The sequence below is a fragment of the Ostrea edulis genome, chromosome 9, assembly GCF_947568905.1.
Source record: "Ostrea edulis chromosome 9, xbOstEdul1.1, whole genome shotgun sequence".
Classification (NCBI taxonomy): Eukaryota; Metazoa; Mollusca; class Bivalvia; order Ostreida; family Ostreidae; genus Ostrea; species Ostrea edulis.
This window is the reverse complement of record NC_079172.1, coordinates 55049088-55064222: the sequence shown is the minus strand read 5'-3', so window position 1 is coordinate 55064222 and position 15135 is coordinate 55049088. Positions and strand designations below refer to the sequence as shown.

Here is a 15135-nt window from a genome sequence, read left to right as displayed (position 1 = left end):
GGGAGGTGGCGTTATGAATAACAATAGTTAACGACTGGCAGAGTTGTACTGTATACAGTCTAATTAGAGGATGGGCACTTTCCCCACACAGAGAAGTCCACAAGCTCACGTGGTGCTCGCCGAATGACAGGGACAGATATCAAATTAATCATATAATGGTCAACAGGAGATGGTGGAGATCATTGCTAGACGTACATGTGAGAAGAGTGACCATCACCTTGTGACAGGCAATGTCAGACTCAAGCTCCGTGGGGATCCCGCGGGTTAAAATAGGTCCTCAGTACCCCTTACTTGTCGTAAGAGGCTACTAAATGGGATGGTCTTTCGGATGAGATCGCAAAACCGAGACCCATGTCACAGCAGATGTGGCATGATAAAGATAAGAGCCGAGCATATGCCTAAATATTGCAACCCTTCACCGACAATGATGACGTCTCCACATGAGTGAAAAATTCTCGTTAGATAATATACAACCAACCAACCAGACTCAAGCTCTGAAGTACTGGACGTAAGCCCACAACTTGTCAAAGCTACGACATTAAGAATCTCCAGAATCCTACTGTTAAAAGCACCTTCAACCTACAGCTTAGAAATGTGTATCAGGAGCTGGTGAACCTAGATGATGAAGCAGATCAACGAACAATAAAACGAACAATAACAGAGGGTGCCATCTGTAGGTGTGAAGCAATCAGTAAAGATGAAAGACTGGATGTCGGACAGTACAGGGCAATCTGTAGAGAATGGATGATTGCTGACAAAAAATACACTGATCCATTGTCGGAGAGATTGCGGGAGATCTACAAAGCACAGCATGAGGAAGGTGACAGAATGGTCAAGAAAAAGGCAAGAGCAAACAAACGAGCCTACTTAGAGCACCTATATGTAGCAAGGCAGACAGAGAAAGCACCTGATAAAGTTGATCACGGGGAGCTATACCGGATCACGAAGAAGTTACTTGGCAAGCAACGGAGCAAACATGGTGGACCTGTTAGAGGTAAGGAAGGAAATCTGCTCACTCAGGGAACAGGAAGCACGCTGGGCGGATCACTTAAATTTTGAACAGACCAGCACCAAGTGTGGATGCAGACATACCAGACGCAGAAAATGGACTTGGACGTGAGTACAGATTAGCCAAGTGTAAAGATGATTGAGGCCATCATATCCTTGAAGACATCTGTCCATGATGGTTTGAATGCAGAGTTCAAAGTGGATACGAAACTATCAGCAAGGATATTCCAACCCTTATTTAACGCTGTGTGGGATAAGAAATACCAGACGACTGGAATAAAAGAATCATAATATAGATAAAAAGGCGCCCTGACAAACTGTAACAACTTGAGAGGAATTGCCCTGCTTTCCATGCCGAGAAATCCTGTGGGGATCCGGGTTAGAATAGGTCCTAAGTACCCCTTGCTTGTTGTAAGAGGCGATTACATGGGGAGGTTTTTCGAACGGGAGCGCAAAAACCGGGACCCCACGTCACAGCTAATGTGGCACGATAAAGATCCCTCTCTTCTCAAAGGCCGTAAGTGCCGAGCATAGGCCTAAAGTTTGCAGCCCTTCACCGGCAACGTCTCCATATGAGTAAAAAATTCTCGAGAGGGACGTTAAAAATATACAACCATCCCGAGAAAGGTTCCACCAAAGAAAACATTATACAACAGTGAATAGAGTGGCAGATACAGCTCTACTTTTCGACATTGTGCACATGGACATCTTGTTGATTGATTGACTGATGTTTTCCGCCACACTCAACAATTTTTCAGTTATCTGGTGGCGCCCAGTTTTCATTGGTGGAAGAAAGAACCCAGATACAATGTACCTGAGAAGAGACCACCGACCTTCCGAAAGTAAACTGGGAAACTTTCTCACTTACCGGCGCAAGCGGTACTCGAACCCGCGCCAATAGAGGTGAGAGGCTGTGTGATTTTCAGCGCGATGCTCTAACCACTCGGCCACGGGACATCTTGTGGTGCATTCTTAGATCACATGGAATATCCAGGAAGATGGTTAATCTAATTTTTTGTGCCAACTTCAGCTGTCAGATATAATGGTGACAGCTTTAAAGTGATGACTGGAGTGAGACAAGGATGTCTGATGTCATCAGTGCTCTTCATCATATTGATTGACTGGGTGATGAGAAAAACCACATAGGACCAGATCAGGAGCATTAGAAGGACTCCTTTACACCTTAGAAGATCTGGACTTTACGGATGACCTCGCCATCCTGTCCCACACTCACGGCCTGATGCGATTGTATGGGTCAGAGTGCTGAGAACGACAGAGAGTGACATGATGAAACCCATCCTTCCACATGAAGTCAGTAAGAAGAATCCTACGTGACATCTGGCCCGAACCATTTCCAATGAGGAGTTGTCCCGTGGGGACCTGGGTTAGAATAGGTCCTCAGTACCCCTTGTTTGTTGTAAGGGGCGACTAAATGGGGGTGATCCTTCGGATAAGACCGCAAAAACCGCAAACTGCAAAATTTAGACCATAGTCTCCATAATAGTGAACAATTCTCTAGAGGGACGTTAAACTATAAAACCAACCAACCAATGAGGAGTTACTGCAAATATGTGGCCAGGAGAGCATGAAGATCATCTTGCTTAAAAAGCGTAGGAGATGGATTGTGGTCATGTGATCTGGAAACACTAAGACAGCTCTAAGATGGACACCAGAGGGAAAGAGGAAGAGGAAAAGGTCGAGACACATCTGTGGACGAACAGTGGGGGCCGAACTAAAGGAAATGTACGTGATTTGGTGCTTAGTAGAGACGATTGTGACCGGCAGGAGTGGAAAACTTCCGTTGCTGTCTAACATAACGACCGGCATGATGGACAGGACGTAAATACTTCACGGAAACTGCCGAAACAGTAATTTTTCCGCTCGATCGATCGGACAAACACGAGCTGTTGTTTTTACAGTTTTAAAATACCCGAAAACTGGCTGCATTTTAAATCATTGCTAACCTTGTATTTAAAACATTATAAGCATAAGCTTTATCAATGATTTTATGCTACTTGTGACAATATCCAATGGGTTAACTTTTACCTTCTAAATACCATTACCTATTCAAATGATAGCCATGTCTTCATGAATGTGTCATTCTTTGGTATTTGGGTGATTGGCGGTAATTTCGGTGATCCTATGCACCCAATGAAACCCATTTCAAAAAGGTTCAGATGTTGTTTACTCTATAAAAATTATGTTATGTGGTCAGTCATCCAAGACATTACTTTGTTGAACACTTCCTCCTCCAAAGCACCTGATCCCACCTCTGGTATGTCCGGGGGTCCGTGTTTGTCTGATCCCACCTCTGGTATGTCCGGGGGTCCGTGTTTGTCTGATCCCACCTCTGGTATGTCCAGGGGTCCGTGTTTGTCTGATCTCACCTCTGGTATGTCCAGGGGTCCGTGTTTGTCTGATCCCACCTCTGGTATGTCCGGGGGTCCGTGTTTGTCTGATCCCACCTCTGGTATGTCCGGGGGTCCGTGTTTGTCTGATCCCACCTCTGGTATGTCCAGGGGTCCGTGTTTGTCTGATCTCACCTCTGGTATGTCCAGGGGTCCGTGTTTGTCTGATCCCACCTCTGGTATGTCCAGGGGTCCGTATTTGCCCTACTTTTGATTTTGTATTCTTTATAGGAATTAAGAGATTGATCACTGTTCATTACTTTCACCTTTTCATAGATATGATTTAACATCGATCAAGACTTGTAGGGTAGCAAAATGTAGTGTTATAGAGCAAGGTTAAGCCCAAATCCGTGTAATCATACGCCTAGTATCAGATCAGTGTAGCAAATTCTCGTTAAATTTCACAATGTTATGAATACTTGTACATGTATAAAGTTTGTCTAATATAGCCCCCAAAAATTAATTTTAGTGTAAAAATCATAAAGAGAAAAGCTAAAAATTCCGATGAGATAGGAACTCGCGATTTGGGATGAGAACGAAAGAAAAAAATCACCAAAATGAGCTAAGGTCATTACCAGTAGAACCATGGCTTTCAGACAAAGGTCAACCAAGGTAATTTTTGAAAGGTCAATGTTTCGAGCAATAATTTCACCACATTTACACGGTCATCAATTGGATTGATGAGAGCAACAGTGGTGGATTTAAGAAGAAGAAGCCCCCTAAAATTTTCAAATTTAAGGTAAATCATGGTGTCTTGTTCAGAAAAATATACTAAACGATAAAAGAAGCAATAATTTCTTCCACTCCCGGAGAATTAAATGGCAAAATCTTTTGATTTCTTGAATTACTTTATTGGGAGAACTTAATTATTTCCAACTTAGACCCTTAATATTTTCGTCATTTTACTAAAAATGATAGAAAATAGTAGAAATGACTAAATAGGAGACATATTTCAAGCCCTAAAAAATCCAGAAGTTTCCAGAGGCCCCTGGGGCCCCCATCAGGGCCGACCCCCTGCCTCATAAAGTACCCCCCCCCGTAACCGCAATTCCTGGATCCGCCCCTGAACAATAATTGATTTCATGTTGAATTGAAGATATTTTTAATTAGATAGCTGTGCTTTCTAAAAGAATCAATTGAATTGAGCATTAATCCAAGAACTCATATAACCATTAATAATTGGTCGAAAATTATTATTGAAATACTTTAATGATACTCATTAATTATTTGAAGATATCTTTAAACTGAATTGTTGCGTGCATGAAATGAATTGATAGCTATCTTCAAATGATTACTAGTAAAGATTTCTTCAATTATATGAGTTTTGTTAATTTGGCGCTCCATAATTTTCAGCTGAGTCTATGCCTAAATTTCAACTTTTTCATTAACCCCAAATTTTGGCTTTGACTAACTACAGTACTAGTATAATAGGACCAACTTAGATCTTGACAAAAAATAACTCCTAAATGTTTATGATGCGTATCGAATTCATAGGAACTTTGCTGAAATATCAAATTCAAAGTGTTTACATTTTTTAGTTGTAATTGGTATAGATCAAGATTTAGATAGTATTCTAGCGTTTGTGATCATTTAACAAATCAAAATTTCAATCATCTCTAAGATGTTCATTACTTTTTAACTGAAACTCTTAATTGACAGACACTAGCAATTTGAGGAAGTAATATGGATAAGAATTTTATTTTCGAATCATTGACTTCTCAATCATTTCATTGCAATATTTAGTTTAGCTTTAAAAGATATTTCATAATCCTGGGAATTCGGAGTCCAGTTGGCAACTTTAAGACCGTCAATGGTATGGTCTTGAGTGCTAAACATATGTTTAAATTTATGGTACTTCACCTATAGCTGCAAGCTGGTGATGAATTTTTTTCGACAGGACGTAAAGAAAAACTCAGAGCTAGCCCCCCCCCCCCTCCCCCCAATCCTGGATACGACACTGCGGTAAAACCTGGGGAAAATGTTCTGGATTGACTCCTATGCATGTAATTGCGCTCGTTCCGTCAATATAGTTCAAGTTCAATGTGTTTACTCATTAAAATCCAAATGGACATTTACTAATGAGGAATCCATGCTCATGCATTTGTCCAAAATAGAAAACAACAATTAAATAGTTAATGAACAACAAAAATAACCACAAGGTTTGTGTGTGTGTGTGTATATATATATATAAATATATATATATATATATATATATATATATATATATATATATATATATATATACATATATACACACTGTACAGGTCACTGTAACTGTCTAGTACGGTGAATATACTTTATGTTTCTGATAGATGTAAAATCCTGTTGGTGGAATTTTTCATAAATTGCTCGGGTTCGATATTACACACAATAACCGGATGTGAAATTTTGTAATTAGTTTGCTAAGACGCACATAAGATAAGTCATAACGGTAACCGTTCATGATAAAGATTGCTGCTGTGTTGTTCGCTAAGAAACGTCAAATCAAAATAAGGTAAGTCCTTTATAACACAGTGTATTATAACACAGTGTATGATTAAATGCATAGTGAAAAAAACCCCAACGATTTTCCAAAAAAGATTTTGATTTGTTTTTAAAAAATTAAAGAAAATTAATTTTTTGTTCCTTGAAGTTGAAATGTTCATGAATATCAGTATATTAACAGTTTTCATGCTGACTTATGAAATATGATATAGATCTAGTTAATAATATTTAATCATGAATTGTGGCATTATCCTGTTATTCGCTCCGCGGAGCGAATAATATTTGACGTTGTTGACGTTATTTCTTAATTTGTTTTCGTACTAAATTTGTGCATTTTAAAAGTTTTATTATAAGAAATGATCTTTTTTTCCCCTAAATCCCAATAACTTTACCCCGTGATTTACAAAAAAAATAAATAAATAGAAAATTCATATCTGCCCAATTTAATCTCCAAATAATGTCACGGAATAAACCGTATAGCGTTTATTCCGTGAATACCCCCCTCCCCCCAAGGAAAGAAAATTAATACTAACAGGCCAACTAAACTGCTAAATATCTAAAATAATATTACGGAATAAACCTTATCATAATGTATTTCAATTTTTATAATATTTGAAAAGTTTGAGTATAGCGTTTATTCCGTTACTTACAAAAAAATCAGAATACAAAATTAATGATAGCTAGCCAAATTAATCTTTAGTAATGTTACGGAATAAACCGTCTAATAATTTGTTTCATTTTTTAAAAATCATTCATTTTGAATGCTTATGTACTTGTCTCTTGCATTAAATTTCGTCTTTGTTTTGTCAATACGGGTTAAAAAACTTTCTTAGTTCAATAATATCCTTTTTCTTGTATTACTGTATTGAAATACACATTTATTCCGTTTCTAAGTTTCGACTAACAATGACCTTCCTTTACAAACAATTGCATGAGTAGTGTTCAATTTTTCTCATTGTTTGCATTCAACAATTGCTTTCTATTCAAGTGAGGTACAGGCGTTTTCAGATTGCGTGAGAAAGGGAAAAACCATGCAAAGTTCAAGTCCCGCATATTGGAAATCTTACTTTCAAGAACGGTGGATCAAACAGTTTAAGAAATAAAGTCATTAATTTTTTTTATTACTTAATTTAAAACCTTTGCAAAATGAGTAGAAATGGCCGAGTAAATGTTTAAAATTATTTTCACTTTTCAGGATTTTGTTTTAAAACATTTATTATGTAAATAAATATTTTTAAAAATCGTAAAATCTTTCATTGTGTGTGTATTTTTAGGAATAATTACAGATTGTATGCTACTGTTTCCTTTTCACTTTCATAATAAAAATGTATGTTTTAAGTAAATGTGTCATTAGTTTACTTGGGAAATGAAAACCTCGTCTGTATATATACTTCTATTATTCGCACCGGTGCGAATAATCATGGCACTATATTCATTCATTAAATGTCATATTCATTGATATTAACCCCCCAAAAATTCCAAGCCCCATTTTTTATATGGTCTCCCCCAAAGAAACCCCTTTCCCGGGAATTTCTTCCCTTTTTAGAGCGTTTTAGCTTGAAATGTAAACCTCGTCTGTATATATATACTCCTGTTATTCGCACGGGTGCGAATAATTTTAGCACTATATTCATTCATTAAATGTCATATTCAATGAAATTCACCTGGAATTCTTCCCTTTTTAGAGCGTTTTAGCTTAAAATTGGAAACGTCGTCTGTATATACTCCTGTTATTCGCACCGGTGCGAATAATTTTAGCACTATATTAATTCATTAAATGTCATATTCATTGAAATTCACCCCCAAATATTCCAAGCCCCATTTTTTATATAGTCTCCCCCAAAGAAACCCCTTTCCCGGGAATTCTTCCCTTTTTAGAGCGTTTTAGCTTGAAATGTAAACCTCGTCTGTATATATATACTCCTGTTATTCGCACCGGTGCGAATAATTTTAGCACTATATTCATTCATTAAATGTCATATTCAATGAAATTCACCTGGAATTCTTCCCTTTTTAGAGCGTTTTAGCTTGAAATTGGAAACCTCGTCTGTATATACTCCTGTTATTCGCACCGGTGCGAATAATTTTAGCGCTATATTAATTCATTAAATGTTATATTCATTGAAATTCACCCCCAAAAATTCCAAGCCCCATTTTTTATATAGTCTCCCCCAAAGAAACCCCTTTCCCGGGAATTCTTCCCTTTTTAGAGCGTTTTAGCTTGAAATGTAAACCTCGTCTGTATATATATACTCCTGTTATTCGCACCGGTGCGAATAATTTTAGCACTATATTCATTCATTAAATGTCATATTCAATGAAATTCACCTGGAATTCTTCCCTTTTTAGAGCGTTTTAGCTTGAAATTGGAAACCTCGTCTGTATATACTCCTGTTATTCGCACCGGTGCGAATAATTTTAGCGCTATATTAATTCATTAAATGTTATATTCATTGAAATTCACCCCCAAAAATTCCAAGCCCCATTTTTTATATAGTCTCCCCCAAAGAAACCCCTTTCCCGGGAATTCTTCCCTTTTTAGAGCGTTTTAGCTTGAAATGTAAACCTCGTCTGTATATATATACTCCTGTTATTCGCACCGGTGCGAATAATTTTAGCACTATATTCATTCATTAAATGTCATATTCAATGAAATTCACCTGGAATTCTTCCCTTTTTATAGCGTTTTAGCTTGAAATTGGAAACCTCGTCTGTATATACTCCTGTTATTCGCACCGGTGCGAATAATTTTAGCACTATATTAATTCATTAAATGTCATATTCATTGAAATTCACCCCCAAATATTCCAAGCCCCATTTTTTATATAGTCTCCCCCAAAGAAACCCCTTTCCCGGGAATTCTTCCCTTTTTAGAGCGTTTTAGCTTGAAATGTAAACCTCGTCTGTATATATATACTCCTGTTATTCGCACCGGTGCGAATAATTTTAGCACTATATTCATTCATTAAATGTCATATTCAATGAAATTCACCTGGAATTCTTCCCTTTTTATAGCGTTTTAGCTTGAAATTGGAAACCTCGTCTGTATATACTCCTGTTATTCGCACCGGTGCGAATAATTTTAGCACTATATTAATTCATTAAATGTCATATTCATTGAAATTCACCCCCAAAAATTCCAAGCCCCATTTTTTATATAGTCTCCCCCAAAGAAACCCCTTTCCCGGGAATTCTTCCCTTTTTAGAGCGTTTTAGCTTGAAATGTAAACCTCGTCTGTATATATATACTCCTGTTATTCGCACCGGTGCGAATAACAGGAGTATATTATATATTATAAGGATGATCTTTCAAAATATCATTCATAGATTTCTGAATAAATATTATCTTTAAAATACACTACGAATACAAACGTTACAAATAAAATAAAACTTCAGATTTTCATGTTTATTACGAAGGTATATTCTCTCTATTTAGTTGCACCTTCACCTATTTTTAACACTTGACCTTGTACTCAAGGTTTGCTTTTTGTTTCAGTTGCTTATTGTTCCTCCATTGACGATTTTAGCGTGACGTCAACAACGTCAAATATTATTCGCTCCGCGGAGCGAATAACAGGATAATGCCTGAATTGTTATTCATCAAACCTTCAACAAATCCTGACCGATAATATCGGATGTCGGATATAAATTGTTTGAATAATAGATGAATTGTTTGCAATACACGATGTTCAAAGCAGTCGTAAGCCAATCAACTAAAACATCCAAGTGGGTCAGTGAGACCATTGTCCTGTGCTCAGGTCCCTAAATTTAAGATAAGGGGGCACTCGGTCCAAACACAGGGGCTTCTTATCCATTTGTTTCAGTCAATATATATATATGAATATCTAACAAGGGATGACACGAAAATAGGATACCAGTTGTAATTTACAAAGCTCAAAATCACCTCAGTTCCAAGAAACAGATCAAATCTTCCTATTCAAAGGGCATTAAACATCTCCTAATACAAGTCCAATATAGTCCAATCCTTTCATATTTAATTTAATGATTTTTATAAACGAATATAATTCAAGCTGTCTGTATTGTCGCCGATCAGGCACAGGAAAAGATAATTCCTGGAATGATATTAACTTCCAGCTTCCGGAAACTCTGTAGTGTTAATTTATAGATTTTTTTTTACGCAAATGACGGTATTTGAAAAGGGAATTTTTTTCTTTGGAAGGTATTATTTTATTTCAGTTTGATTTTAAATACAGTGTACAACACTCCTGTCTATAAAACTCATTAGATCCAACATAAAAGGATTGGACTATGTTGGCTTCAGAGAGAGACTCTCACATCACTAGAAAAGCTAACTCACTAGCGAGGCAGTATAAGTTCCCTCTAGTCTATACTGTATGCTACACTTCCCCCCACTCTGGGAAGCTTCGCCTCGAAGCTTAAAGTGAGTTCTCTCTGTATGCTTGGCACCTCTTCAACAACGGCATCCGCTGTTCCCAACAACAACCACCATTGTCACCGGACAAAACCACATCTGTACTCTTTCTGAAGCAGGCCAAACAGCAGAGTCACTATACTGCCACCAATTTGTAAAGTGTAGCAGTCACCCATCCAAGGGCTGATCACGCTTACCGTTGCTTAACTTTCGTGATAAAGAGAGAGACTCTACCACATCACTAGAAAAGCTAGCTCACTGTCAAGGCAGTATAAGTTCCTTCTATACTGTCCGCTATAATATCTTGTGTCACTTAATTTGTTTTATTTCACTGAGTGTACCCTGAAAAAACTCTGTTCTGATGACCCACCAACACATGCTAAAGACACTTTGTGAAACGAGAAAATTAATACAATTCCGACTGTATGCCCCAGACTCCAACGCCTCCTACTCTTGCTCCTCTTTAATGAAATCCTGCCACCCTTTATATTCTGCCAAATACTCGCCTGATCTTCTGTAGAGTTGACTCTTGTACTGTACACAAGCCTTGTCTGTCTAAATTGGATTTGATATCTACCCATGTTATAAAATTAATTTTTTAAAAACTAACAACTTGCTACAACTGTATTAATGAATAGAAAACCAAGAAATAAAAATTTAAAAAACCCTTTCATTTAGAACTAAAGTACTTATAAACTACCAAAATACAAACAAAACATGCTTACTGGATAGGAATAAACACATGCCCGCCTAACAGAATCCTTATTCAATGCTTACCCATTCAGTAGATATATTTCTATCATACACAAAGTTTTATAAAGATTTTGCAAACACTTATCATGTCACATTAGGGTGGAACTACCTTAAGGACAATGGATACTCAGAATTAAAATAGATGTTATATTATTGGTAAAACTATATTTTTAAAGTGAAATTTTGTGCAGATTTTATTATCGGTAAAACTTTATTTCTGTGGTGAAATTTTATTACTTATTTATTATAAATAAAACTTTATACTGTATCTATGGTGAACATGGTTGTCTATATGTGTAAAGTTAGTGTTTGGCCTATGTCCCTAATTTGAAGTTTAACAGGCAATTAGTGCTTGATGGCTTGGATAGGATAAAGGACTATGCACATATACAGTAAGTATAGTCACAAGTTCAAAGCACAATATACATTATATGAATAAATATATGTGTTCTGTGTGGATAGGCTTTGTGGGTTTATGACTACTCATATATATGTACAACTAATATGACACTGTACATGTCACTGATGATCATGTAAGGTCCTAGATATATATTTATCATGCTTCTTTTCAGTGATGACCAGATTTACCTTGATCTATTTTATGTTCTGTGCTCTGTTACCATTATATCCGTGCTGTGACATAGATGTGCATTTTAATGACACATACTGCAAACAGTGTTATCTTGAAAGTACATCGTATTTCATTCATTAGGGGACATCACATTTTGAGTGTGGAAGTACAGGTACATATTCAAAATTTTTATCTATCTAACAAATAAGGACAAATTTACTTGGTTGATGATTAATGAAGACAAACCAGTAATTGTCAAATTGAGTGAATATTTAGTGCAAACTTTCAGAAAAAGAAGTGATGCTTTAAAACTGCAAAAATCATTATAGTTTATTATTCATATGTTGGTATAATACTGATACTGTCCATTTACTTGTGTATATACATGATTAGCAATTCATATATGTATGTACTTGTTTCCCCAACATGCTGCATCCACATGCAGTTTGCAGTCTATGTAACCTGTAGTTAATGTTGTAAACTTTCTTTCTTTTTTGAATTTCCTTCTTTATAAACTGTCTTACTGTTATGCCCTCTGGGCCCAAAATTGGAATAAACTTATCTTATTCATGGTGAGTGTGGTGTAAAATGCTTGAACTGCAATATTCATGTTGAAATTATTTAACAGATCTATTGCATAAATATAAATCATGTATCGTATAAAATTGTTATAATTCTACCAAACTGCGGAATAATATTCTTTTGAATTATTTTTTTCAAACTGTACAACCTGAACTTTTGGAAGTGATCAAGAGATTATGTACAAATATATACGGTATAAATGTAATTGCATGATCCCAACTGAACACACTCGAGTAGTTGTAAGGCAACATGTGAATCTATTGATTATGATGTTCCATTTTAATCACTGGATGCTTGCCACAATGACTTTCCTGTTGTTGGGTGCTGCTACTAGGAAATTAACTCTTCATTGATTGTGTGAAATTACCAGTTTTGGTGCTTTTAATGGCCTGATAGTTTTTCCAGAAATTTGTATACTTACAATGATATCCTTAAAGGACTGCATAAAATAAAAGAGCTATTAAAGAGATATATTTCCATGTATAAGATGCATCTCATCTGTTTAACATAATTAATTAAAAGTTCTCAATATAAGTAATAGATCTTTCACGCTTTGGTCTTTTGATATCACCATCACAGATCTAAAGATGAGAGCGTGAAAGATCCAATTATAATTAGACTGAAGTACTCAAGAAACAAAAAAAGAAAAAAAACTTTTATCAAAATAGCACAGAATGAAATTATGAAACATGTGTGTTAAATTTTGCATTTGAATATTTTGGGATAATCCTTTAAAATATCCCTTTAAATTTATTAAAAACTGACAAGTGTGTAGCAGCAGTGCTGTGGCTCCCTGGGTTGTAAATGTTGAGATGTCACAGTAATTTACGACCAGGGAGATATAGATCTACAGATGGTGGGTATGTAAAATTACAAACCTTATTCTCTCATTCTCTCCCAGACCCCAGAATTCTCTCCTGGCCTCTGTTAGGTATAAAACATTGCATGGGCAACAAATTAAATTAGTTTTTTTTTCACAATACTAGTATGCAATTAGATGTTATGATCATAGATGGTATGGGCCACACTGGAGAGGTAGGCAGTGTGCATGATCCATATGTCTATTCTTCACAGGATTATCCTCATTGCTCATTCAGTTGGCAGATTGTTGAACAGTGTTTCATTTCTGACAATTTTTTGAGGAACTTGGAATTTTTCAGCTTGTTGCATAATACTGTACAGGAACTGAGTCACACAGGTAAACCTTTCAATGTACGTGATCTAGGGCATGTAAATAAGATGTTAATTAGAGGAATAATAGGTTCATTTCAATTTAGAAAATCAGGGAAGTGTGGACAGATTTATTTACAAGTATCATTACTTATATAGAGTTGAATATCATTTGGATTTATTTTTGAATAATTGTGTCAAAAATAGCAGCAGGAGTTTTTGTACACTAAGCAGAATAATTTAGATTTGGAGTTCTAGTTGACAGACATCATACTACAGGTCTTGCTTTTCCTCTTTAGTAGACTTACTTGGTGTTGATTAAAAATGAACTCCCAGACCTCAGCAAAAAGATCGCTAGAGAGCAGTCTAAGTAATGGACTGCCTGACACAGAGATGTGGAAACGAGAACCCCCTCACAGGTATTTACAATTTGATAAAAATCTAATTTGTTGGAATTGTGGAAAATATCACTATTTCTGTAATGTTTCATAAGTACACCATTTTATTCCAATAATATATTGTTTTAATAGAAAATATATTTATAATGTGTTCAGATGCGTGCAAATTCTTAGCAATAGTTTGTAACTTGTTAACAACTTTGATGGTGTGTTAATACTTCACCATAGTTGTAATTCTGTTTAGAGTGGTTTGCTACAATTGATTTTATGAATCAGTTTAAACCACTCCTATTTCTTGTATATGTCATCAGAAAGTTGTATAAGGGCAGTCCCACACTGTCATATCAATTAGATGATTATCCTGATCTGTGTAATATGATGTAAATTTTTTTGTAATGTATCAGTAAGTATTTGGTTTAGAGAGAAAATATATGATGACCACCTAATACATAATCATGTACTTAAGGCACGAAATATGAATTGTTTAAATTCTCGCAGTCCAAAGAATACACAAGGTTTTAAGTTAACCTGGAAGGTCCACAAGGGGCATCATTTTGAAATAATGCAGAGGTCATTTTTGTGTTCTTTTCAGAGTTTTTGTCAACAGAAGTTTGAACTTGGATAAGATCAAGTTCTTTGGCTTTGATATGGATTACACCCTTGCAGGTTTGAACCTTTTGAAAATTTAAGTAATACACATGTATATTTTAACATCATTAACTTCATAATAATATGCGCATTTGTATGTGTATTTCACAATTTACTTCATTTTTCATAATTCTGGGGGCCAAATGTAGCACTTTTTTGCTACCATAAATCTTGGGGCATAATATTTCAGAAACACATGTTATCATCTTTCTATTTGTTTCACAGTCCACTTAATAACGGATGTTCATTTCTTACAATAGTGTATAAATCTCCTCAGTATGAGACCATGGGCTTCAACATGTTGAGGGATCGCTTGGTAACTATTGGCTATCCAGATGGTATCAAAGATTTTGAATATGACCCCACATTCCCATGCAGGTAATTTATATTTATTGTCTTTATGAATTTAGGTAAATAGGATCATGTGCATTGCTCGATTGAAATGTATACAGTGAGGCCTCATTAATCTGGACAGATTTTTCACTTTTGATATGAATAATTTATTTTAGGAAACCAAATTGTTACATGTTATTTTGCATCGTTAATCAAGAAATTTGCATTCTGGATTTCAGATAGTCAGATTTTATTACAAAAAGTGACCTGATGAATAAGGCTCCACTGTGTATTTTCTGTATCAATGAATGAGATTGAGATAGTGTTCTGGCCCACTCTTGTGACTCTGCAATGATGAGGAGGTTATTTTGTTGAGAAATAGTTTTA

At 35.9% G+C, this 15135-nt stretch overlaps 1 protein-coding gene across 3 annotated transcripts in view; it reads left to right on the top strand.

Annotated features, from left to right (window-relative positions):
- The first annotated feature begins 5784 nt into the window (after positions 1–5784).
- The window catches only part of LOC125658103 (cytosolic purine 5'-nucleotidase-like), a 32724-nt gene continuing 23373 nt past the window's right edge, over positions 5785–15135 (top strand). The window contains exons 1-4 of one of the 3 annotated variants that reach the window (XM_056149652.1): positions 5785–5910; positions 13672–13788; positions 14360–14433; positions 14676–14793. In XM_056149652.1, the coding sequence (XP_056005627.1) occupies positions 13694–13788; positions 14360–14433; positions 14676–14793 (287 nt within the window). In that variant the 5' untranslated portion in view covers positions 5785–5910; positions 13672–13693. Of the gene's footprint in view, positions 5911–9556; positions 13398–13668; positions 13789–14359; positions 14434–14675; positions 14794–15135 lie in introns of those variants that run through there. The other 2 variants (XM_056149650.1, XM_056149651.1) reach the window with 2 other exon arrangements.